The sequence below is a fragment of the Mya arenaria genome, chromosome 6 (genome assembly GCF_026914265.1).
Source record: "Mya arenaria isolate MELC-2E11 chromosome 6, ASM2691426v1".
NCBI classification, from domain to species: Eukaryota; Metazoa; Mollusca; class Bivalvia; order Myida; family Myidae; genus Mya; species Mya arenaria.
The window spans coordinates 78,505,381-78,532,728 of NC_069127.1; the positions used below are offsets into that span (position 1 = coordinate 78,505,381).

Here is a 27,348-nt window from a genome sequence, read left to right on the forward strand (position 1 = left end):
CATTGTGCGACCACTGTCATCTAAATATTGCGTTAATTCTATGCATTGTGCGACCACTGTCATCTAAATATTGCGTTAAATCTATGCATTATACGGCCACTCTCATCTAAATATTGCGTTAATTCTATGCATTGTGCGACCACTGTCATCTAAATATTGCGTTAATTCTATGCATTATACGGCCACTCTCATCTAAATATTGCGTTAATTCTATACATTGTGCGACCACTGTCATCTAAATATTGCGTTAAATCTATGCATTATACGGCCACTCTCATCTAAATATTGCGTTAATTCTATGCATTGTGCGACCACTGTCATCTAAATATTGCGTTAATTCTATGCATTATACGGCCACTCTCATCTAAATATTGCGTTAATTCTATGCATTGTGCGACCACTGTCATCTAAATATTGCGTTAATTCTATGCATTGTGCGACCACTCTCATCTAAATATTGCGTTAATTCTATGCATTATACGGCCACTCTCATCTAAATATTGCGTTAATTCTATGCATTGTGCGACCACTGTCATCTAAATATTGCGTTAATTCTATGCATTGTGCGACCACTGTCATCTAAATATTGCGTTAAATCTATGCATTATACGGCCACTCACATCTAAATATTGCGTTAATTCTATGCATTGTGCGACCACTGTCATCTAAATATTGCGTTAATTCTATGCATTATACGGCCACTCTCATCTAAATATTGCGTTAATTCTATACATTGTGCGACCACTGTCATCTAAATATTGCGTTAATTCTATGCATTGTGCGACCACTGTCATCTAAATATTGCGTTAATTCTATGCATTATACGGCCACTCTCATCTAAATATTGCGTTAATTCTATGCATTGTGCGACCACTGTCATCTAAATATTGCGTTAATTCTATGCATTATACGGCCACTCTCATCTAAATATTGCGTTAATTCTATGCATTGTGCGACCACTGTCATCTAAATATTGCGTTAATTCTATGCATTGTGCGACCACTGTCATCTAAATATTGCGTTAATTCTATGCATTATACGGCCACTCTCATCTAAATATTGCGTTAATTCTATGCATTGTGCGACCACTGTCATCTAAATATTGCGTTAATTCTATGCATTGTGCGACCACTGTCATCGCAATATTGCGTTAATTCTATGCATTGTACGGCCCCTGTCATTTTAATATTGCAGTGTGCAGCCATTGTCATCTAAATATTGCATGGTGCGACCACTGTTGACTAAATAGTGCGTTAATTTTATGCACTGTGCGACAATTGCCATCTAAATATTGCATTAATGGCACACATTGTGCGACCACTGTCATCTTAATATTGCATGGTGCGACCGCTGTCATCTAAATATTGCATGGTGCGACCACTGTCATCTTAATATTGCATGGTGCGACCGCTGTCATCTAAATATTGCACGGTGCGACCGCTGTCATCTAAATATTGCATGGTGCGACCACTGTCATCTAAATATTGCATAAATTGTGAAAAAAATGTACGACCATTGTCATTATAATATTAAATTAATTGTGAGAGCGCATTGTCAACCACTGTCATTTTATTATTACATTTATTGTGAGAACGCATTGTACGACCACTGTATACTAAATATCGCATTAGTTGTGAGAACGCATTGTACGACCACCGTCTACTTGATATCGCATTAGTTGTGAGAATGCAATGTACGACCACCGTCTACTTGATATCGCATTAGTTGTGAGAATGCAATGTACGACCACCGTCTACTTGATATCGCATTAGTTGTGAGAACGCATTGTGCGACCACCGTCTACTTGATATCGCATTAGTTGTGAGAACGCAATGTACGACCACCGTCTACTTTATATCGCATTAGTTGTGAGAACGCATTGTACGACCACCGTCTACTTTATATCGCATTAGTTGTGAGAACGCATTGTTCGACCACCGTCTACTTTATATCGCATTAGTTGTAAGAACGCATTGTACGACCACCGTCTTCTTGATATCGCATTAGTTGTGAGAATGCAATGTACGACCACCGTCTACTTGATATCGCATTAGTTGTGAGAATGCAATGTACGCATTGTACGACCACTGTCTACTTTATATCGCATTAGTTGTGAGAACGCATTGTACGACCACCGTCTACTTTATATTGCATTTGTTATGATAACGCATTGTACGACCACCGTCTCCTTAATATTGCATTTGTAATGAGAACGCATTGTACGACCACCGTCTCCTTAATATTGCATTTGTTATGAGAACGCATCGTACGACCACCGTCTTCTTGATATCGCATTAGTTGTGAGAATGCAATGTACGACCACCGTCTACTTAATATTGCATTAATTGTGATAATGCATTGTACGACCACCGTCTACTTTATATTGCATTAATTATGTGAACGCATTGTTCGACCACTGTCATCTTTGTATTGCATAAATTGTGAGAACGCATTGTACGACCACCGTCTACTTAATATTGCATTAATTGTACTGCAATATACTGCACCCAACTGCAACACAAACATGATTCCCTCTTCTGTCTTTTTCTTTTTATAAAGTCAGTTGTCAAGAAGCAATGGAAGTAGACTATAAGTAGAAACTATTATATATAAAAGAATCACCATCTTTGGTCGAAACTGCCATCTATGATCAGTACCTATTATATTTCAAAACTTCCTTCAACTCTAAATTGATGTTTTGCTGTGGAGATATATAGTGCATGGGATTGATAAGGGACAAGATAGCAACGAGAGGCCAAACGGGGTCACAGGAACCGTGGTTTGTACAAGATACATAGCTAAGTTTGGCACCGATTTATATGAAGGCCTGTTTCTGCTAGAGATTTTGTTACCTTGTCTTTGACACGTTTTGTGAGGACGGTTTCGTGATTTAACTCCTCTCTCAGGTCTGTGCTTGTATTAACGACGTTTTAAACACGTTCCTCAGTGATCGTCTATAGGATTTTGACTCATTTAACACGTATGTAGTTAGGTAATTGAGGTTTGATAAACGTTGGTGAATAAATTTCACGCCATTGTACCACTGCGGTTTCTTGTGTAACATACTGAAAGGCGAGGCGAATTTCCTTAATTACTAGAATTTCTTAAATAACTCGCTGTTGATACAAAATATTTCTGTAAATGAATTTGGTATATTTAACTGTTTACTTAACTGGCTTTTACAGCAGTTGTCTCATATACAAACTTCTCTTGGAAGGGAATTTCCAGCGTGTTTGTGTAGAACCAGAGATGTACTAAAGGAGCCCTTGTTGGACATAGGGTTTTAGCAAGAGGGTTATGGGAGGGTGCAGTACCCTGCCCTTTTTGGAAGCACCCTTATGTCCTCATGGCGACCAGAATGTGTACCCTCCTGCCTTCAAAGAATTAATTGCTTACGATTATCTTTTTTTTTTGATTAAAATTGGAAATATGATTATGAAATCAAGCAAACTTTGCATATTTAGTAGATGAAATCTAATATTACCTCAAATAAGCACAAATTATAATACTTTCTATGAAATTCATGGTGCTTTGAGTATTCACTGCTCGATACAATGTGTCCTATTGTCCCTCAGCACCCAGTCCCTTTTCTGCCGCACCCAGTCCCTTTTCTGCCGCACCCAGTCCCTTTTCTGCCGCACCCAGTCCCTTTTCTGCCGCACCCAGTCCCTTTTCTGCCGCACCCTGTCCCTTTTCTGCCGCACCCAGTCCCTTTTCTGCCGCACCCAGTCCCTTTTCTGCCGCACCCAGTCCCTTTTCTGCCGCACCCAGTCCCATTTCTGCCGCACCCAGTCCCTTTTCTGCCGCACCCTGTCCCTTTTCTGCCGCACCCAGTCCCTTTTCTGCCGCACCCAGTCCCTTTTCTGCCGCACCCTGTCCCTTTTCTGCCGCACCCAGTCTCTTTTCTGCCGCACCCAGTCCCTTTTCTGCCGCACCCTGTCCCTTTTCTGCCGCACCCAGTCCCTTTTCTGCCGCACCCAGTCTTCTTGAAAACCTGGCTGAAATCCTAGAACGCTTGTTCTGCTGCATGATCATGTAAAACAAGAATATGAAGAGAAATAATAGTTGATTTGTATACTATCAGTAATAGATCTAGCATATCTTTGCTAGTTCGATAGTTTAAAAACTTAAAATGGTAAAACTTTTAATACCCCCACCCACCCATAATTTCTGTATTATTTCTCATTTATCTCCCGTTGAAGTATAGTTATAGTTTCGTTATGATTTACATTCAATTAAGCTTAGAACAAACAGCACAAATGATGACAGATTGCCCACCAAAAGTACCATTAAACAGTAAACATACGTTTAAGCTAATCTCAGAAAACATGATATATGAGTCGACGCATGGAAGCATAAACATGAGCCTTTCAGTCATTATCTTTGAAAAAAAACTAAATAGACACATCTCTCGTTCCCAGGTCTCCGGTTATGAAGGACAAGTCTAAGAACGCCGCACGGACGCGGCGCGAGAAGGAGAACGCGGAGTTCTACGAGCTGGCGAAGATGCTTCCTCTGCCGACGGCCATCACGAGCCAGCTGGACAAGGCGTCCATTATCCGCCTCTCCACCAGCTACCTGAAGATGAGAACCGTCTTCCCGGATGGTAAGTGTAACACTGTATAGCTTGCACTTGTTTCACGACGAGATGTGCCTGGGGGGATCACATGCGAAGAACACAAGTTTAACAATATGTCCATACATACAGACACAAATATTCAGTGGGTAATTTACTTCTGTTAGATCAAACCACTCAGCTTTGTGTATATTCGTCATACAGGTTGTGTCATTGTTGCTCGGTTTTGATGACAGCTTCAATCACGTTCGAATGTGTTTCCCTACTTTTCTGAATAAATACAAAAACTGTGTCCGTATTCAGGTATTGAGTCCGAGTTTGTTACTCATGCTCAGAAAACTGAATTCTTAAAGGTTTCCAGATATCTTAAATGTAACTAATTTTGACAAAACATGTGTGTCCGATTGTAGAACAAATATTTGTTACAGATACAGCAATTTTTACAACATTTGCTCCTATAAAAGCATTTTTTCAACTAAAATAATTAAATATATTGCTTTTGCTTTTCTAAGTCTTAGTCTCCAACTTAGACTTAAAACGTAAGTGAATACGTATTCATAAAGCTTTTAAGTGAACATTTTCAACTGGATTTTTTTTTCCATTTTTTTTAATGTATTATTTATATTTTAAATACCCTCTATTTCTCAAAATATCGATTCGTTTGTCTTGTTATTAGGCCCATCCTCTTGCTTACACATTTTGGTGTGATAACTTACTAGTTTTCAACATAAAACAATAGCATTTCTCATTACGTTTAACAATACTAAAGGTACGTCATAACTAAATCCAAGGTAACAGGATGTAGTCAGGATGCCCACTCTATATTTGAGATTGAGAACTTCAGATTGATAGTTTGTTTATGTCTGAGTGATGCACATAACTCAGTCCAATACCTCAGACAGAGAGAAAATTTACATAAATATCTCAAAGATTAAATATATAAATAATTTTGTTGGAACTAGAACTTGCTGAATTCCGACCTGGGGCAACATGGATTCCTTGAAAAATGGACGGTGCAAAACTTCATAGTGAGTGAATTATTAGGAGAAACGCAACATACCTTTTTAGTTTTAGCTCAGTTAGGCTTGTACTGAATTTTAAAGCTGCAATCTCACAGATTGAACGTTTTGACAGCTTTATTTTTTTTTGTCTTGGATCGAGCCAATTTTTGCGAAAATCCATGGAAACCAGTTGTATGACAATGCTGACAAAAAATTAGATCGCATATTTTTACATTTAAGTTCAAAAATCGATGTTTTCTGCATTCTTCTTAAACCTTTGGTAACTGAATTTTAAAGCTGCAATCTCACAGTCCTATTAGTAACGGTTTAAGCCACAAAACATTACTTTTCGAACGAAAATATGAAAAACTAGGATCTGATTTTTTGTCAGCAATTTTATATCATTGGTTTGAAGATGTTTTTGCAAAAGTTTGCTCTTTTCAAGACAAAAAAAATAAAAATAAATATGTAAAAAATGGAATATCTGTGAGAGTGCAGCTTTTAGGAAATGTATGGTTGTCATATACGTGAAACGCTAAAAATGGCATTTTTTCTGAAGTGTTATTTGTTTGAATTGAATGCAAAAGGAAATTAATTAGTAGTGTATAACCTTAAAAGTTTTATGAATATGACCCGGGCCCACTATGTCTCAAAATTATTAAGCGTTACTCTTTTAAGATAATCTTATTCCATTTATCAAAATTACTTACTTACTTAATTATCATTTTACAAAAAAGTCGTTTATCTAAGTGATCCTAAATATCATTTCCTTTAAAAGCATCACAACCCTTTAAAAGTGAATATCACACAATTTATACTAAATCAAAAATAGTGCGCTGAGCTTGACCTTGCAGATCCTGCATGTTACATGGGGCTTGCGATGTTTCGATAAATTAGGGCCAGGTGTCGTCTGTGAGAGTATATGAGCGTCACTACTCTGAACTGAATATAAAAAAATATATAGTTCTGGACATTGGTAACCCCAATTCCAACTTAGTTCACCGCAGTCCCCTTTTACCAAGTAAAACTGGAACTGAGCCCTTTGAAACGGAGAAGAAATGTACTATCTAAATATTGTGATTTTAAAGTTTTACCACATACCAAACGTATCAATTTGATACTGCATTGGGTCTGTCAAAGAAAGGGTTTCACCAATGTTCAAAACATACATACATGTATGCTTACACAGTATACAAAGGCTACAAAGCCCTATCTTCTACAGCCTTAGACGGAATATATACTTCCCGGCTTCCACTGTTGACGTATGTCTTGTTTCAGAAACCATAGCTACACGATGTTTTACATCAAAGTATACATACACTATTTATAGCTTACATCCAGAGGTGTATGAGAACCGCGAAAACATTCCCATGTCTGTGTGGTCCCAGGTTTGGAGATCCAGGTGCGTTATATCTGGACAATGAAGCATCGAAAGGAAAATTCGGACCCTTCTGACGACCCTTTTCAAGGGTCGTGAAATTGTTTTTAAACTGCCCCTTCAAATTAGTTAACTTCACCGATGGCGCATATAGCTCCATATGCAAATTTAACGATTTTAATCTTTTTAAGAATTTGAATCCTATTGAGAAATAACTGAGCGCCATTGAAATTAATCAGCTAAATAAATAAACATGGCATCTTTAACAGCTCCGCCAAATAATTTTTAACTAATCACTATTTTATTTGCACCTCGTGCTGAAGAACACACGTGCGATATTAAAGCTTCAAATTCCTTATAAGATTAAACATTCGTAGGTAGTCTTATCCATGGAATGTGGCATACTAGATAAAAGTTGATTCAACAATTGTCAAAAAAGATACATTTTAATACATTTTAAAACTTTTTTTAATAAAGAGTTCACCTGAAGTGCCTTAATGCAATCTCGTGGTCATCTTGAGTACAATTCGGACAGCACTAGTGCTCGGACGCCAATTTAAAAGTAATAATTTTGAGAGACCACTCGAGAAAAGCCATCTGAGCCCAGCTAAACAGGCTATCAATACGTGTGGATTTAGAGGCTCAAATATCGAAATATTGTTGAGGAATTTCGCATCTATTATATTTACCCAGTTTAATTTGACAGCTAATAGACTTAAAGGAAGATTTCGAATCAATAGCCTCGACTGTGCTTCTATCAGTATTATCCAAATAGAAGATTTCAGAGTTTAATGTACGACTGTTCAATAATGTTTGATATTAGAAATGTTTATATAGCAGCCGGGTAAAGAGAGTAGACGGGAAAACAGCGGTTGTGTTGAGGACTTGGGTGATTTACGCGGTTTACGCTGTTTAGACAAACCACACTGTAAATCAGTGATCACACACACTCTCCCCATCTCTGAAGCTCTGGGTAGGTGTCGGGCCTGTTATCTCGTGCACACCTGGCCCAAATGAGGGAAGCCCATTAATTAGGACCTGAGCGATGATGGTGGTATGACTGTCTGTACACGGGACATCGATAAATTGTCCTCATTGTTAAGATCTGCTTTGCTTTTTTGTATCTCTTTTGTGTATTTCGCACTCAGTTGCATAGGCTTATATTTAATTAAAGATAATATACAAATGATAAAAGAACCTACTCATTAAATAATACGTTCTTTGTTAACAGCGATTGTATTTAGCTATTTCGTGTTTTTTGCTGATAGAAACGCATAGTGTCACTATCTTGCTCCAGCGATAAATAACGTAGTTTGTAAGATATTATTTTATACCTTTTATGGCCGATGACTAAGTATCTCACTAATATTAAGTATTTCACTGAAATGAAACCTAGTACACATTATATTATATCGTACAATCCAGCCAATAAGAAACTGCATAAACTCTGTTAATGAGTAATACACTTATTACTGCTTAACCATTAAAAATTGCATCGTGACATCTTAACAGACATGACGTCATACTTTGGTTCCTCGCCTACTGGTTATAATCTCAGTCGGTCTGAACATATATTGTAATATCTTAATATTACATTTCACTGATATACTATACACAAGATTACATATTATACATCTTAATAGGCTCCCTTCTTAATCATTGATATTTTACAAAATATGTTCGAACGATTACTAAATTATAAGTAGTTAGTTTCTATAACTAAGTAATGATTATGAGACGATAAAGGTCTTCCATAGCTGTTAACCATTCACCACACCAGCTGTCTTGGCTCAACAGCGCATCAAAATACATAAATATCGGGGGGGGGGGGGGCATTGAACAGCAATGAGCCTGCTATATATGTGCAGAAAGAAACCCAACACTCAAGTAAATCGGTAATCTCCTCTTTCACACCTCGAACACCTGGCTTGTACGCCTCTATCACATTTGGAATGAACTTTTTTCTATAAAGATGTCATACCGTAACCTTGCCAGTTATGAACGCAGATTTTTCCTAACATTATGTTCTTTAATTTGCGCGCATGGTGTAGAAATCTTGCTGGGATGTTTATATCGGGGATTAGTTTCGCTACCTCCCTCTATATTAGAGTTGACATCTTACAGAACATCTTGAAGGCAACATTTTTAAATGTTTGCAAAATGACTTAATACTGATGGTGGTAAAATACTGCTTAGTACTGTTATTTGGAATAATTGTTTGAGTATTTCACTTGAGGCAAACCTGAAATCGAACCGATTTTTCAAAGAAAAATGGCCATCTTTGTCATTGATATATTTCTCTATTTTTCTGCAGTGAGAATATAGAATAGGTGTGAATGAAAGATACATGATGCAATATTCAAAGCATTATAAGTAAGTAAGTAAGTAAGTAAGTAAGTAATTATACTAGAACATTTTGAAACAAGAACAGTCGATTTAACACGCGAAACATATCAAATTCGCTCACCTAAACGTGACTTTGTTTAATTATTTCGCATCAAATTTATTGAATATTTATATGGACGTCTGCTTCCATAACCAGTAGTGCGGTTCCATGCTTATGAATACATTAGCTACTGAATTTGGGACTCACTTCATGAGATTTGCGTCAGTCAATTTACTAAAATATCTTATTTTTATTTGTTTATTTATTAATATTCGCTTTAGTTGTTTTCATTTCGTTCCAAATTTATCTAGTATTAAATATTTGCTTTTTTGTTTTGTTTTTGTTTTTGTGGTTGTTCTTGTTTTTTTAAGTAAGTTGGGCCATTACTGTTTTGTTTTCTTTATTTCAAAAACAAAACTAAATAATATCAATTCAAAAATTTCGTACCAAATGGCAAGTGCGTAATCAAACTAATATTCTCTCACTGCGCTATTTTCCGGCCCCCGGTCTCTCCGGTAGCTGGTAATCTCAACGGGCGCCGACTAATTGACGGGGAAAATAATGTAGCACGCGCTATTGAAGACGCTTTCAGGAACGTTATTACTCTCGTTATGGCCCTCAATAAAGCTTTTGGTGGACACTGATCGATATAATCATCAGTTTAATAAACCATTAAAATCCGTTGTGTTTTTTCGTCCACGAGAAGAGGGAATATCTTGTTAAAACGCCAATCCAATTAGGAAAGAAGAAAATCAGTTGACTTAAATGTAATATGTTATGATTAAATTGGAAGGATCAGTCTCCTGTCATGATTTTTGATGGCATTTGGTGCCAAAGACGGATGGGCTATATTGAGTTAGTTTCTTGTCCGATGGATATTATCATTTTATCAATAACCGGACCCTTTAAATGAGATGATGAATTAAGGTCAACTAGTACAATCTCTATGATTTAATACTGTATGAATGGAACCATCGTGTGGTACGAATTGTTCAAGTATTGTGCAATATTATTTTCTACAAATGAGGAGGGAGTTGTTTTATACTTTAAAATGTCGATGTTTGTCAGAGACGTTACTTTATAGGTTGCTGTCCTTTGATCCTTGCCATTGTCATCATTGTCGTCATTGTCATCGCCCAGTTTTTATTGCAAAGAACCTTAATACTGTTAATAGTTCTAGCGTTAATGGAACTAAGAAAACGGAGACAGGTGATCTTAAAGAGGGAAATGTTCTCAGCATGCAAATTTGTCCTCCATGTTTTGCGCGCTAACGTCGTAAGATCTTCAATTAATATCCGCCGAGCGATACAAGTGTTTTCATTTTCATCGCATGTCAAGAGATTATCTTTTGCAAATTAACAACAGTAATTAAAGTGTCTTTGTTCATTACATGGTGCCAACACAGGCTATCTCTGGGTTAATAGCATCACCGTATGCGCGAGATAACGCGTTTTGAGTAATCATGGCTCACCCCCTGTCTTCTGTGGAGTCCAACGCCTTTCATAACCCTTATGAGTTATTTTTGAGGGTTTGACTTCAGACCTGAACAATATGATATAATATGAAATGCACACGTTATGTTCTCTTTCCAGGTATAAAGGATGATTAAATTTAATTTGTTATGTCATTCAGGTCAATGTGTACGTATAGTGAAAAAATACATTATTAAGCGGTGTCACTTTTTTCTCTGAGACGTCAGCATTCCGACAGTGTCATACAGATTTTACGACACCCTTCCCCGAGTAAGGGCAAATATGAAGCAATCTGTTCGCACACCTGTGCTCGGTTCTACATAAATTAATCAAGCGCCTCTGCTTGACGGTGCAGTCGCATGTTTACTTTCCGCCTTAGACCGTCAATACCGGGACAATAGCTCCCGGGAGCCCGGTGTACCGGGAGCCGCGAAGTAATTAGCCAAAACACTGGGTGGCCAGGCAGTGGTATCTAGCAGGTATCTAACGGCTATCTTGTATATTTGGGCCTTGGTTCGGATTCGAACTTAATTATCTTTTGGAGTTTGGTTTGCTTGGATGACAATGCATTTTAGTCAATAAAATATTCCTTTTTATGCCGTGTTTTCATGTGTATTCCTTTGGCGTGGAGACGAATGAAAAAAACAACAACAACACAACAAAACACAATTGTAATCAATCCAGATGTAAACTAAATGCATATGCTAATTTTGGTTTCGATTGATTATGTTTATGTGCATTATATATTTACATTGTTAAAAAACAATATAAAAGCATTTGAAAACTAGAATGGCTTTGAATTTTACTAATACTTTCTTATCAAGCCTCTAAAATGGCATCATATCATGACAGAGTCCACAGCCATAGTGCTAATTTGCCCGGAGCGGCCCCATATCGACCGGCCTGTCAAAATAAAGGGCCCATTGAGACGAAATGAATTTTTAAATGCGGCAAATTGCGATTTCATGATTTGATTTTGTTGGTTTTACGATGTATATTAATTCAAGTGTCGGGTTTCCCCTTCACTTGACCCCTAGAATGATGGCGTTTCTCTAAGATGACCAAAACAGGTTTGGCAAAAGGCAAAGTAGATATGATTCCTAAAGGATTCCTTAAGTTTCCACGGCAACTGATTCATGATCATTAGCAATAATATAACAAACATTTGTAAACAATTAAGAAAGTATTAACATAGGAAACGTTATCAATAAATTATAAACATTTTTATTACATTCAAGTATTGAAAACTTTCACTTCAATGCTGTCAAATGTATGAAATGTGTTTATACTTGATACAGCGATACAACGTATTTGTGTTTGATATCTTGTATTAATTTTTAATTCAATTTATAGAATTAACTTCATTTTCAACATTATTCACTATACATAAATGTTTTGTTTCGTTTAAAAATGAATTATTTGTACCAAATAAGTCGTTGATATACTTGTTTTAATTGCACAATTATATCAATAAATCTTTACCTATAAAACAATCCGGATGCAATTAATATAATTAGATAAAGCGATTTATAAAAAACAAACAATATATAATTATATTCATATAATTATTAACAGAAACAAATTAAAAAAGAAAGAAAGAAATGAAAATAAAAATTGATGATTTGATATAATTGTAATTTTATAACGTTCATCATCTGGCATTATGTTATTTTCTATTGAAAACACTGATTTCAATAGGGAATAATTCAAAGCGGCTGTATTAGTTTGCTTCGTTAGATCTCAATTGTGCGTTACATTTCTTCGTCTTGAATCAACATTATTAAGAAATGGATTGAAAATAAATGCCACTCTACTGTGAAAACAGGTTCAAAATGTGTTACATGTGTTACATGGGTATTATATATAGTTCATGATATGATATAATTTCTTATTTCTCAAAAAAAATCTTAATGCATACTGTTACATATATGATAATAATAATAATAATAATAATAATAATAATAATAATAATAATAATAATAATAATGATGATAATAATAATAATAATAATAATAATAATAATAATAATAATAATAATGATAAGAATAATAAAACTACTACTACTACTACTACTACTACTACTACTACTACTAATGATAAAAATAGTAGTAGTAGTAGTAGTAATAATAATAATAATAATAAGAAGAAGAAGAAGAAGAAGAAGAATAAAAGGAATAGTAATAGTAATAGTAATAATGATATAGATTCAAGTTTAGAATACTCCCAGAAGTTCTTTAAATGTGAAATTGTAAGTGAAGATCAAAACGAATTGTTTATGTCAAACTGCATGAAATGCACATAAATCAGCCGATTTTACTCCACGTGACAACAATGACTAGCGAGGCGTGATGCACGTGTCACGAGGTTACGTCAATGTTTAATGTTAACGCGTCATGCACGAGAAAGTGGCGCTCAACCTCCCTGTAATCTCGTTGCGTGGTGAGGTGGAGGTGGTGACGGAATTATTGCCAGGGTGGTAAGACTATCTACAGCACAAGCTTAACGCTTGATGCTCGTGTCATGAAATGCACATTACATCATTAGCAGGAGATCGTTCCTATGTAGCAGTTTTCACAGGCCTGATTTATTCAAGATTGAAGATTTAAGCAACACGCTCTGTGCCCAACGTGAGCCAAAGTCTGAGCTGCAAAGTAAACTCATCTTACTTATACACGTGTTCGTGGATTGTTGAGAACTTGATATGGCATCCTTCGTCTATTAACCTCACCTGCGTCTTCAATCTTCCTCCTCTTAGAGTTTGCCACGATCAGTTTCAATGTCATCTGTACTTTCATTAAAACTATTCGAAAAGCGCATATTATTTCTAATGCTATGTTAAAGCACGTGGCTATTACGTGCACGTTCTAGGGTTTTAGACAGATTTTATGAAGGACAGTGTACTGCAGAAGAGGGAGTGTGGGCTTATGGTGAAAAGGGCACACTTTATAGGGCTGAATATAATTTGAACATAATGAAAATGACAGAAACGGTTAAGAATTGTGTTTACCTGAAGTAATATTAGTTTTCAAATGCCAAACATGTATTTATAATATGTTTTTTTTTTGCGTTTTAATAACAGTTGATTATCTTCAGCATTTAATTATATGAAGGCAGAAGGGTACATATGCTGGTCTCCATAAAATAACAGGGTGCACCCTTCCTAAACTCTTTAGCTAAAACATTTAACGTTTCCTTATTTGACTATATCACGCCTCCAACATAAATGACGCGACGCCATTGGTCCAAGACTGGTCACACGGTGACCCCATATTTTTCCATATCGGGTCACCAAATTTATATCGTATCAATATGGTGTCTATGTTCCGATTCCGATGAATAAATGAAACATTTAAACATGTAAACAGGATGTCGACGTGATACATACGTTATGGGGTTAGTATGTGGCCCGATATGGGATATACGGGGCGCAGGAAACCATATTCGGGTTCGAGCTTCGCAAATGTTTATGTGGGGCTCCTGATATATTTCAGGTCTGGGTGACCAGTGGGGCCAAGTTCCATCCAAGCACCGGACACCGCTGGAAAAGGAGCTCGGATCTCATCTTCTACAGGTAATTAATAGTGTTAAGATTAAAGGTCGCCTTTTTATACGATAACGATGTTTTAAAAAATAATATACATTCCGTGATTGGAGTATGATTTTAGATCGATTTCGTTCTCTTCAATTGTGACGAAAACTGATAGATAATAGAACCACGCGTTGGCCCGTTTCTCGGGTAGAAACCAGTAGTAAAGTCCATTATGAGATGTCATACTCATGATTCTGGTGTGGGTTGCACCTACAGACCTTTTGGGTGCGAGACAGTCACCTATATACCGCTAGATCACCAAGCCGTCTGAATGTCACGACTTTGATATAATGTTTTGTCGCCAGGTTTTGTTTTCTTTTTGTTTTCTTTTTTGGTTTATTATTTATATTGAACAATGGCGCAGATATTACGTTTCTATGTTTACTAACTTCTGTCGTGTGTCTGTATCCAAAACATGTCACTTGCGTTTGATGTATTATGTATACACTTGGATCAATGCTCAAGGGGACATGCACGCTGCATCTCAAAGTTGTCTAAATGCTTGTTCAACAAAACAGCATGGGACAACAGCTTGCTTTCCGCATTTGTAGCCTCTGATAACCGCTCTTCACAGCGATGATTTTTGTGAATATTCAGCTTCCTTTTGTGAAAGTTAATTTTAAGATTTAGGAAGAAAAATTAACCGACTCGCGTCAGACAAGCGACAGAGATAATCAAAATTAAGCGTAAAACGACCATTTTCGGTTTAAGCGTCAAAACCTATGGAAAACCAAAATCAGTTCGTGCTTGTGCATATCAATGTTTTCCGGACCGCATTTTTACATTGAGGCAGAGAATCGCTCATTAATGGTTCTAATCATTTCTGTTTTCTTGACACGGAGGGCGAAATCGCTACGTTTCGGTATTGTTGGGCCGTCGTAATTGGAAATTGATCGCATTCCGCCGCTGTTGTCAGCTCCCCTCCCTCATACACAGGCGGCGACCAATCTTGAGCGGGGATAACATACCATAGCAGGATCATTAGAAATTTAGAAAATATAACATTCAGAGCAGTATCAGTAGAACATTTTACATCTCATAGCATGATCATTAGAAAATATAACATCGCATAGCAAGATCATTAGAAAATATAACATCTCATAGCAGGATCATTAGAAAATATAACATCTCATAGCAGGGTCATTAGAAAATATAACATCTCATAGCAGGGTCATTAGAAAATATAACATCTCATAGCAGGGTCATTATAAAATATAACATCGCATAGCAGGATCATTAGAAAATATAACATCTCATAGCAGGGTCATTAGAAAATATAACATCTCATAGCAAGATCATTAGAAAATATAACATCTCATAGCAGGGTCATTAGAAAATATAACATCTCATAGCAGGGTCATTAGAAAATATAACATCTCATAGCAGGGTCATTAGAAAATATAACATCTCATAGCAGGGTCATTAGAAAATATAACATCGCATAGCAAGATCATTAGAAAATATAAATCTCATAGCAGGATCATTAGAAAATATAACATCTCATAGCAGGGTCAATAGAAAATATAATATTAGTTGTTTGTTCTGATACTGACCCACTACGGAAAAATGGGGGATCTGTGAATTATTTATTTATTTATTTTTTTTATTTTATTTTATTATTTTTATTATTTTTATTTATTTGTTTATTTATTTACTTATTTATTTATTTATTTATTTATATATATATTTTTTTTTTTTTTTTTTTTTTGGGGGGGGGGGGGTGGTGGTTCGAGGCGTTAGCGAAGAAAATATAAGAAAATAATATCTCATAGCAGGATCATTAGAAAATATAACCTAGCATAGCAGGATCATTAGGAAATTAAACATCTTATAGCAGGGTCATTAGAAAATATAAAATCGCATAGCAGGATCATTAGAAAATATAACCTCTCATTGCAGGGTCATTAGAAAATATAACATCTCATAGCAGGGTCATGAGAAAATATAACAGCTTATAGCAGAGTCATTAGAAAATATAACAGTTCATAGCAGAGTCATTAGGAAATATAACAGTTCATAGCAGAGTCATTAGGAAATATAACAGTTCATAGCAGAGTCATCAGAAAATATAACATCGCATAGCAAGATCATTAGAAAATATAACAGTTCATAGCAGGAAAATTAGAAAATATAACATCTCATAGCAGGATCGTTAGAAAATATAACATCGCATAGCATGATCATTAGAAAATGTAACATCGCATAGCATGATCATTAGAAAATGTAACATCGCATAGCATGATCATTAGAAAATATAACATCGCATAGCATGATCATTAGAAAATGTAACATCGCATAGCATGATCATTAGAAAATGTAACATCGCATAGCATGATCATTAGAAAATATAACATCGCATAGCATGATCATTAGAAAATATAACATCGCATAGCATGATCATTAGAAAATATAACATCGCATAGCATGATCATTAGAAAATATAACATCGCATAGCATGATCATTAGAAAATATAACATCGCATAGCATGATCATTAGAAAATATAACATCGCATAGCAGGATCATTAGAAAATATAACATCGCATAGCAGGATCATTAGAAAATATAACAAACCATAGCAGGTTCATTAGAAAATATAACATCTCATCGCAGGATAATTATATAATAAATTATGAAAATAGTGGTGTGATTACAAGTTGCATTCATGATAAAACATTTGAGTGATTCCTTAAAAATATCTAAATCTCATTTCATATCATCGGGCGAAGAGCAGTCCAAGTAATAAAGATAAGATTGGGTGGGGGAGGGGATCTAAATTGTTCATTTCACTTTCACTTTTATTATTATAAAATCTATTCATATTCATATATAATTTATAAAACTTGGTAAAGCCTATGCACGCTCGTAGCGATATATTCTAAACGTGCATGGCGAGACAATGTCTAAAACTTTCTGTTTTGTTAAAATCAAAAGCGGCTTAAAGAGTTCCTTGGCCTCTCTCGTAACCTTGTCAATTTAACACGGCTGTCAATTCTCTCGTGCGCGTATTGAACCACTTAACGGACGTCAATGTTGCTAATCACGCGTGACATAAAATGCTCTAAAAGAGCACTATAATTCACTAAGAGCCTTTAAGGCGCGTTCATACGATTACTTTTGAAATGATAGCGCACCATACATTAAGACAAAACCGGAAGTATTTCTGGACCGTTTCCGATTAAATGGGGATAGAAGCTAATTGATTTTGCGCTGGAAGATAATTAGCGCGAAGTAATGAGGAATCTGACTGCCAATTTCGAAATGAAATTGGTGTTTGTGGTGTATATGCATTTCAACATAAAAAGAGCAGACTAATTATGTATTATTAATAACCGATATGAGTATTTTTTATAAATGAAAAACACCTTTTATTCTTACAAAAAGATAACCAAGTTTAACGCGAACATTTTCGACGAGTAGTCACGTCCGAGAGACAACGACGACGTTGACGAAGATGAAAATAATAATAAATTAATTATGCTGCTGCTCCTGATGATGATGATGATGATGATGATGATGATGATGATGATGATGATGATGATGATGGTGGTGGATGTGGTGGATGTGGTGTTGGTGTTGTTGGTGATGATGATGATGATGATAATGATGATGATGATGATGATGATGATGATGATGATGATGATGATGATGATGATGATGATGATGATGATGATGATGATGATTGTTGTTTCAGACGCTGGACGGGTTTATATTCGTGGTAGCGCCGGACGGGAAGATTATGTACATCTCGGAGACGGCGTCCGTCCATCTGGGTCTCTCTCAGGTAGTGAGTGATCTCACCTTATTCAACTTCAGTCTTGTGGGACATATTCAATAACAATCTAATTTAAAACATTTGTAATTTTAATCAGCAACATTTCGTTTACAAGTCTGTTACCAAACGAATAGATGGATTGTTGCATTTTGCCATGCATTTTTCCAGAAAGTGACTGGATTGGTATTTTTTGCCCTGGAAGAGGTGTATATGATTAACAAAATAACACGAAGTTTCGCCGTAATATTAAATATAAATGTTATCTTGAATAAAATAAACTCTAATCCCTCCCCCAGGTTGAGCTTACCGGAAGTTCGATATACGAGTACATCCACCCGAGCGACCACGATGAGATGGCGGCCATCTTAACCATGCAGCAGCCTTGCAACCCGCATGTTATACGAGGTAACCGGAAGTTTTATATCGACTCCTTGTTCGAGGATACATTATAGCTCCACTCTCACAGATTGGACTTTTTTTGTCTCAGAATCAGACGAATTTGCCATCAATTCCTTCAATTCAGTCATATAAGGTAACTCACAATAACGCATATCTCTGTGGTTGGAAAATGCCAAATATTTCATTTTTCTTATAGCATTAGTTTCGCTTTTAGCCATGAAAGATAATTTTTTGAACATAAATGGAAAACTGCTATCTGATCTTTGTTAGCAGCCTTATACCACTAGTCACTGGTTTTCACACATTTACACAACAGTTGGCTCATTTCAAAACAAACAAAAAGATAGAAAGTTTTCAAAACGGTCAACCTGTGAGAGTGCATCGTTAATATTCTGTATTCATTATGTTATAAATGGTTAAGTAGAGTTTTTGTAAAAAAAAATGCTGTTCATATAGAAACGTTTCAAAAATTGTAAGCCACTGTATGTTTAACCTATTTCTACAATTTACTGTATTCAAATGTTAACAAATATGTAAAGCCATGTACAAGATGAACTGTTCGTACTAATAAAATAGTTTTGAGTTGAGTTGAGAGAACACTTTTCACAACTATGTATGACAAATTAATTATATTGGTCAGAAAAACATTGTGTTGGTTTATGAAGAAAAGGAACAACTTACAAATAACTGAAGACAGGGGTGAACTTTACTCTCCAACTTGGAGAAATAAAAACTCTATTGTCTGAGGCGATATGAAAAATCAACTTGTTGCCATTTGCGACTTTCATGCAAAAATTTAGATTATTTTAGTTTCGACTTAGTTTCTTCAATGGAACGGGCGCCTTCTCATTTGTTATGGATATATTGAAAAGTTTGTTTTCTTTCAATATTTTCAGAGTTTGAGGTAGAGAGGTCTTTCTTCATCCGAATGAAGTGCGTTCTTGCCAAACGAAACGCTGGACTGTGCTCAGGAGGCTACAAGGTGAGGACAGGGGGTAAAGGTCGTTTGTTTTAGGGGGTACAAAGAGAAGGCAAAGGTAAACAGTCGTAAACATGAACAGTTGTATTAAATGATAAATCAACGCGATTTTAAACCATTATCTACATGAAAAATTGCATCAAATCATAGAACACAAAAAATGAAAAAGTAATAGAAGGCTTATAAGCCCCTTACATTAAACACCGAAAACTATGACGAAACATTCCCTGGTCTCAACATTTTTTTTATAAATAATCTTGATGAATTCAAAACGAAGTATTTCATCCACAATAATACTTCACGGACAGGTGATTCACTGTAGCGGCTACCTGAAGGTCCGCAACTGTCCCGTGGAGCCGTCGCCGTATGATCCGACGGGAAGCGGCAGCTTCATCCAGAACGTGGGTATGGTGGCTGTTGGGCACTCCCTGCCGCCCAGTGCCATCACCGAGATCAAGATGTTCAACAATATGTTCATGTTTCGCGCCAGCCTCGATCTCAAACTCATATTCCTGGACGCAAGGTACGCGGGGGACTCGTGTGTTTATGCATTTGTATTTTGTTTATGAATATTAACTGTATGAATGTGAAATGGTCAGAGAAAAGAAAAACTATCAAACAGTAATATATATTATCTATTACTGTTTCATAAATAACTGTCGAATTATTTATTTATTCTGAAATTTATCTATTAATTCTCATATGAAAGTATTTTTTTATATTCAAATTATTAATCATTTTTTTTATTTTTTTCATTTTTTTTTATTTATTTATTTTTTAACCAATATCATAATGCAAAATTTATATCATTCATTTAATGTAAACGGTATTTTTTAAGGAAAGGTTCCCCCGTTTCCAATCATTTGAGAGGGGGAAATTAAGGAATTTATAAGAAAAGAAAAACACGTGGTTGTTGTTTTCCAGGGTAGCCCAGTTGACGGGGTTCGAGCCCCAGGAGTTGATCGAGAAGACCCTGTACCACCATATACACGTGTCTGACATTATCAACATGAGGTTCGCCCACCAGACACGTGAGTGCTAGAGTTTTGTATTTATTGTTGTCGGCATTTACTTTCCAATCTGATGTACACTAGTGCAGCATTTACCGAACCTTTAAATAAATATATATATATAACAGATACACGTACGTTTGTGAGGCTGTGTCAGAAGCAGATACGTTTAATTAGAAACAAACACAGAAATTATTCTGACTATGAAACACTTCCATTTTCGTTCTGGAAAAGAATAAACGGAAAGAGCATACTGACTTTTGTACGAAAAGCGATTTTATTTAAATTTGACAAGGGTTCATCTGATGGTTAATTCTAAAAATTCGCGTTTTTTTTGGAGTACATGTGTTTTCTATTTAAAATATGCTCATTATAAATACTGTAGACAATAGACGGTTCTTTCGAAATGTGTTTCCTTTTCATCGATATAATTAAATACAAGCCATGGTCTACGGTGCCCGGTCTAGACACATTATTTGAAATAGCTTGAAATTTTATTGCCTCAAATATCTGTTACATTTATCAGCTGAAATACTTGCGTCTTAACTGGGATAAGAGGGGGATTATCAATACAATAAAGTAGTGGCCCTCAACAGCCACATTCAAAATAAACGTATTTGTTGCCGTGAACAAGTGAGTCAATGCAAATTTATTTTGGAGTATTTGTTGATTTTTGAGTGGCCATTCCTCCGTTGAACAGATGTGAAATCGGTGGATTCGAATCAAACTAATGATTGAAAAGTCTCGGCATTATCTAGATAGCTATTTCACACGTAGATAAATAATTTGGACCAAATGTAATGAAAGCAAAATGTAAAACACCTGTGAACAATTATTTTTCCATATAGGTAGAATTATGGGTCGCATTTATTGGATGATAAGAGCGTGGTTTATTTGAGGAATTGATTGGATGGGATCGATGGGCTCCCGGTCTAAATGAACTATGCTAATGAGATTTTTATGTTTATTTTTTTAAGATTTTGGTAGGCGTTTAAGTTGTAAATATTACATAATTAATTATCGCAATTTCAAACCTTCATTTCTATGAAATTAAGTTGTAACAATTTAATTCAATCAAGGTTCCAATCAAGCGAAGTAAGGCTCATCACACAATGGTGTAAATATCATGACATTTATCAATTCAAACAAAGATTTATCTCGCGGCTGTTTCAAAACAGGTCCATCTTACGAATGCCTGTCTTTTTACGAATTATCAAAGTAGTAACTTAAATCTGCCGTCCGTCCGTCTGACTAAACGGTATACATGGTAATATAGTCGTTTGAATAATAGGCAAGCGCAAATATATTGACCCTCAGTCTGTTTAAAGCTGCAGTCTCACAGATTTACCATTTTTCTAACTTTTTTTATTTTTTGTTTTGGAAAGAGCATTTTTTTGCGTAAATATCTGCAAACCAATGATATAAGATTGCTAAAAAAAAATCAGATCGTGGATTTTCATATTTCCGTTCGAAAATTAATATATTATGGCTTAAACCGTTACTAACGGTTAACGGTTTAAGAAAAATGCATAAAACATCAATTTTCGAACTTAAATATAAAAAATCTGCGATCTAATTATTTGTCAGCAGTCTTTATCTAACTGGTTTCCATGGATTTTCGCAAAAATGGCTCGTTCCAAGACAAAAAATAAAATTTTTGTCAACACGCTCAATCTGTGAGAGTGTCATGGTCATGACTACATAACCACTAAGCAAGTAGTGTGTATAGATAATCTAAATATGGCGATTTTAAAGTTTTAAGTTGTATAGAGAAGATGGGCAAATTACACACACAAATGTTGACAATGAAATAAAGGTCAGGGTCACACAAGTATTTTTCTTTGCAGTATTGATGAAGGGTCAGGTGACGACGCGCTACTACCGGTTCATGTGTAAGGACGGTGGCTGGGTTTGGGTGCAGAGCTACGCCACCATTGTCCACAACAGTCGCTCATCCCGGCCTCATTGCATCGTCAGCGTAAACTACGTTCTCAGGTAGGTTCGGGGGGAATGTGATTACAGTAAAAGGGATTCGTGTAGGTTGTTTCTGTTAGGCGTTAAAAATGTTTGTTTCAGGTTTCCCGACCTACCCTTATTTTTTTGCCCAGACTTTAGACCTTTGCAATAATATAATCTCGAGAAACAAGTAGGCTAATAGGAAATAAATCCGACCAACCTGCCCTCTTTGTTGGTCATGAAACCTGAAACAAGCATATATGCCTTATTAAATGTTTGTCGTATCTTCAAGTTCGAAATAAAAATATGTAAATATATATAATAATATAAAACGTCTCTAATCTATGTTTTAGTGACGTTGAGGCCGCCCAGTTGCGGACACATGTTGACCAGACGCCGCACAAAGATGTTCCCGAATTTGCTCTTCAGGACAGACACAAACTTGGTAAATCTCGGACACCCAAGTCCAAACACAGACAATCACCATATCCAGCCCTTAGTGATTCCAGAGACTTCGCACCCGACTATGAAAATGGATTTAAAAGTGACCTTGACATCGGAAGTCCCATACACGGGTTTCAGGGTATACCGTACTCGCCAGGGCTTCTCAGCGCGCATGACGCACTGGAGCGGTACAGTGCGTTATACGCACCGTATTCAAACACTGGATCTCACGCGTTCAAAGACTGTGCTTACAGCTACGCACCACATCAAAGTCACTTTGACAGTGGGCAATACAGACAGCCAGTTTGTGATGAGAGGTTTTCTACACGTGACAATAACACTGACTTCATTCATTTGCACACACTAAGAGGCGAAGAGCCAAAGCTGGATGAAACAATACAGCTCACGCCACTGTCCCGAGAAATTAGGAACCCTGCGAGTTGTTCAAGAAGCAGTAGTCGAGGCGAAGCCTTAATGTCAGGTAATAGGTCAGATTCTTCCGCGTCAGATGTTGACGTCATTTCCGATGACCTAGATGTAAATAAAATTGAAAACAACCACTGCCCAAAACTAGGTAGTGACCATTCAAATGTGCCAAATGAGCCTGTTCAACAATCAGTGATAATGAGAATGCCAAATGTGAATCAAACTTTCCCTCCGTCCCCGAGGTATAGCTGTGATTTCAACAAGTCAAATATGTCTAAGTCACCGCGGTCTGCGCATGCGCACGCGGAAGTTGTTAAATATTCTCCCGAGCAAGAAAATAGTCCAAGCTTAAATTTCTTCAATGAGGATTCACCTGACAAATTGTATGATGGTTTGAAACAAATCAACACCAAAGCATTGACTGAGGATCCTATTATGCAGTGTTTACGAAATGGTTACGGATATGAGTCCTACAATACCGGAACAGTTTACCCGACCCAGGGCCTACCAAGTAAGCCGTACGGCATGCCTCAGGCTGGCTACACTAGTGTCATTGTGGATGCACAGCAATATCAGATGGCCAATGGATTTGTTCATTGATAGTTCTAAAATACACAAGATCCGAAATTAGAATAATGTTAAATCGTGCATGAATACAAAAGGCTTTTGTACGTGTAGTAATCGTAAATGAACTACGTTTTTTTCAGGAATCATTTAGTCTGATTTATAAAATACCTAGTCGAAAACAGTTGACATACGTGCTTCAGTATCTAAAGATAGCAATAGTTACATATCTGTGACAAAAGTGTTTCCATAGAAATGACAGCGACGGTGAAAGGGCACCCCAAACACATTTCGAGTAGTTGTAAAATGCGCAAGCTTACCATAAATCGTTATATTTATACATACTTTTTTCAATGATGTCGTTTAAGAAAGAGTCCCTGTTGCGCCTGTGCATGCGGTTGATAAAAATAGATTCGAGGAATATGTAACATTAAACAGAAAGTATGTTTGATTACCCCAAATCTTTCAACCCTATGTATGTATGGTAAAGTATTTATTCAGTGGTGCTATTTCTAAGATTCATGTTAATGTCAGCTGGAGTTTATTGTTTATGCTATATTGATCTTGTTACAGAGAAATAAAAGTTTAAAATTCCAGTTTATACGCCTTGATTTGCTATATTAAAATAAATTTATGAATTTATGAATGAATGAATGAATGAATGAATGAATGAATGAATGAATGAATGAATGAATGAATGAATGCATGAATGAATGAATGAACGAACGAACGAACGAACGAACGAACGAAAATGAATGAATGAATGAATGAATGAATGAATGAATGAATGTACGAACGAAAGAAAGACCGACCGACCGAACGAACGAACGAACAAACGAACGTATGAATGAATGACATTCATAAATATAATATGACAGAGTGAACGTTTAAATTAAACAGTCATCAGCTGTTAATACTCCTCAAATGATTGTCAGGAGTTCCACAATGTCACATTATCCACTTGACTGTGTCAGTTTTGTTTCTTTGTCAGTTAATGTGACGAAAATCACATGTCACGTGCCGTTGTCAGTCGACCGTGACGTCAAAATAATAATCGCACGTGCGCCGCGTCTAATTAATACCATCGAAGGATTTTACTAGTCAAAATGCCTTTTGAATATGTCTGGTCATTTGAAAAGCATATTTGGTTTGTTTTAATTATTTTTTATAAGCATGTGAGTCACGTGGTCATTCCAACTGGACAGTTGGTTGTTTGTTTATTAAAACTCCATTTGGTGTTACTGATGAAATTATATTTTGAAGAAAATGTTGGAATAGATGAATAACGAATGTGTGTTTTTTTTCTAAACAAAAATAACAAGTTCAGTAAAACACTGTGAATTTAAATTGATCTGAGCTTTTTGTATCACTGTCGGAGATTTTAAGGTATATCCCTGTTTTGATGAAAACTGTACAGAATGGAATAAATCTTGTTTCAAATTCTCAGAACAGCTTGAACGCGATGGAAGTCTGTAATACTGTGATAAATCTATCAGCTTGATGCCCATAGATCCGATAAGCGTCTGGTTAACCTTGAGCAAACATACAGACATCGGCGTCATCAGGACGTTTGACGGCCCTGCATCCTTATCCGGTTAACCAGGCGGAAAATTGATTGTCGCTAAAACAGAGAAAACCGCTCACTTAACTCCGACTGTAACACTGCAGTTAATTATGCAGAGCGGGAGTGGAGTTCATGTCATTTTCTTGTCCTTTGATCGGGATTTGTCGTTTGCCGGAAAATTGATATTTTATCTCTAGGAATCACTGTAGTTTGATGTCTTCAACGACATTTATTCAATTGGATACACAAAACCTGCTGCGACAATATTCTGAAGATTTGTAAGATTTCCATAAAAAAGCTGCGTGGAGATTTACAGTTGAAACGAATATCATGACTATTTAGTATTTACTTACTCGATTTAAAAAGCCGTTTTCCGAAATAATAAAAGATGTTTGGTTTAAAGCTGCACTCTCACATATATTCCATTTTACAACTGTTTTTGTATTGGAAAGAGCAAATTTTTGCATAAATATCTGCAAACCAATGATAAAAGATTGCTGACAAAAGATCAGATTACAGATTTTCATATTTCTGTTCTAAAATTAATGTTTTATGGCTGAACCGTTACTAACGGGTAGAGAAAGAATGCATAATACATAAATTTATTAACTTAAATATAAAAGTCTGCGATCTAGTTTTTATCAGCAGTCTTATATAACTGGTTTCCATGGATTTTCGCAAAAATTGGCTTGTTCCATGACAAAAAAAGTTGTCAAAACGTTTAATCTGTGAGAGTGCAGCTTTAATATTGTCTAAAAAATACGCACAAAACAGTATCTATTTAATAACATTTTTAGTACGATAGTTTGGTTGAGTGGGAACAGCTCAAAACATTTCAAGCTCTTCAATACACTGAAAAAATGTTAATGCTAACGATAGCCCAACATATGTCATTAACCCTGACCAAGGCGTTGACCGACTACCCGAACATCTCCGATCTCGCCATGTTTGTTTCAAAGTCTCGAACTCCGCGAGATAAGTCGAGAATTCCAAACAAACATGTCTTCTGACGGCTCGAATTAATTATCATCTCTCACCGGAAAATAGGCGATGCGTGCCTGGGGTTGATGGACGAACTCTTGATGAAACAGACCTGTGTGGAAAGGCCTTCTACCCTCTACCAGATAGGGACTATCGTGGAGTTCTATCATGATTTACTACCTGAGAAACGGATTTGTTTTGAAATTTATTTGATAACTGAAAAATTCTGTCTCTGTATTTCACTGTTATACGTATACTATCAAATTGTTACATAAACTCTGTAAATATCAAGGTCACACTGAACGACGTCAGCGTCAATTACGTAAACGTAATAAGTACATTGTGCAAACTGACACAATTGTAGGTGTTATTTTAACGATCTAGTCTGTTTTGACGATTCAGTTTTTAACATTTCACCTACAACATTCTTGATTGAAGAATTGTAGACAGACGAAGTTCGACACCCATTTGTATTTTATGTGTCATCTATGTCAATATTTGAAGAGAGAAGATTTCCGCCAGCGGTGAAATACAAGACCTGAAGTCAACACGAGGCTAATGCGCAGGGGAGGAGAGAGGGCTTGGGTTTCATGAATATCAATCCATCAAAAACGCCCTATATATAGATTATAATTGGTAATAAAGATAACTTCTCCCCCGCAACGATCATCATCGTCTTCATTATCATTATGATCATCACCACCACCACAATCAACATCATGATCATAATCATCATCATCACTACCACCACCACCACCATCATCATCATCATAATCACCACCAACAACAACACCATCATCTTCATCATTATTACCACCACCTATAACGTCAACGCCGCGTTCCCTATCA

General features: G+C 36.2%; 1 protein-coding gene across 2 annotated transcripts in view; it reads left to right on the forward strand.

Annotated features, from left to right (window-relative positions):
* LOC128238773 (single-minded homolog 2-like) overlaps window positions 1-24,550 on the forward strand; it is a 33,112-nt gene extending 8,562 nt beyond the window's left edge. The window contains exons 2-10 of one of the 2 annotated variants that reach the window (XM_052955013.1): window positions 4,422-4,606; window positions 14,305-14,384; window positions 18,096-18,188; window positions 18,473-18,581; window positions 19,472-19,557; window positions 19,863-20,077; window positions 20,479-20,585; window positions 22,412-22,559; window positions 22,874-24,550. In XM_052955013.1, coding sequence (XP_052810973.1) covers window positions 4,432-4,606; window positions 14,305-14,384; window positions 18,096-18,188; window positions 18,473-18,581; window positions 19,472-19,557; window positions 19,863-20,077; window positions 20,479-20,585; window positions 22,412-22,559; window positions 22,874-23,990 — 2,130 coding nt within the window. In that variant the 5' untranslated portion in view covers window positions 4,422-4,431 and the 3' untranslated portion in view covers window positions 23,991-24,550. The remainder of the gene's footprint in view (window positions 1-4,421; window positions 4,607-14,304; window positions 14,385-18,095; window positions 18,189-18,472; window positions 18,582-19,471; window positions 19,558-19,862; window positions 20,078-20,478; window positions 20,586-22,411; window positions 22,560-22,873) is intronic. The other variant, XM_052955015.1, reaches the window with a different exon arrangement.
* The last annotated feature ends 2,798 nt before the right edge of the window (window positions 24,551-27,348 follow it).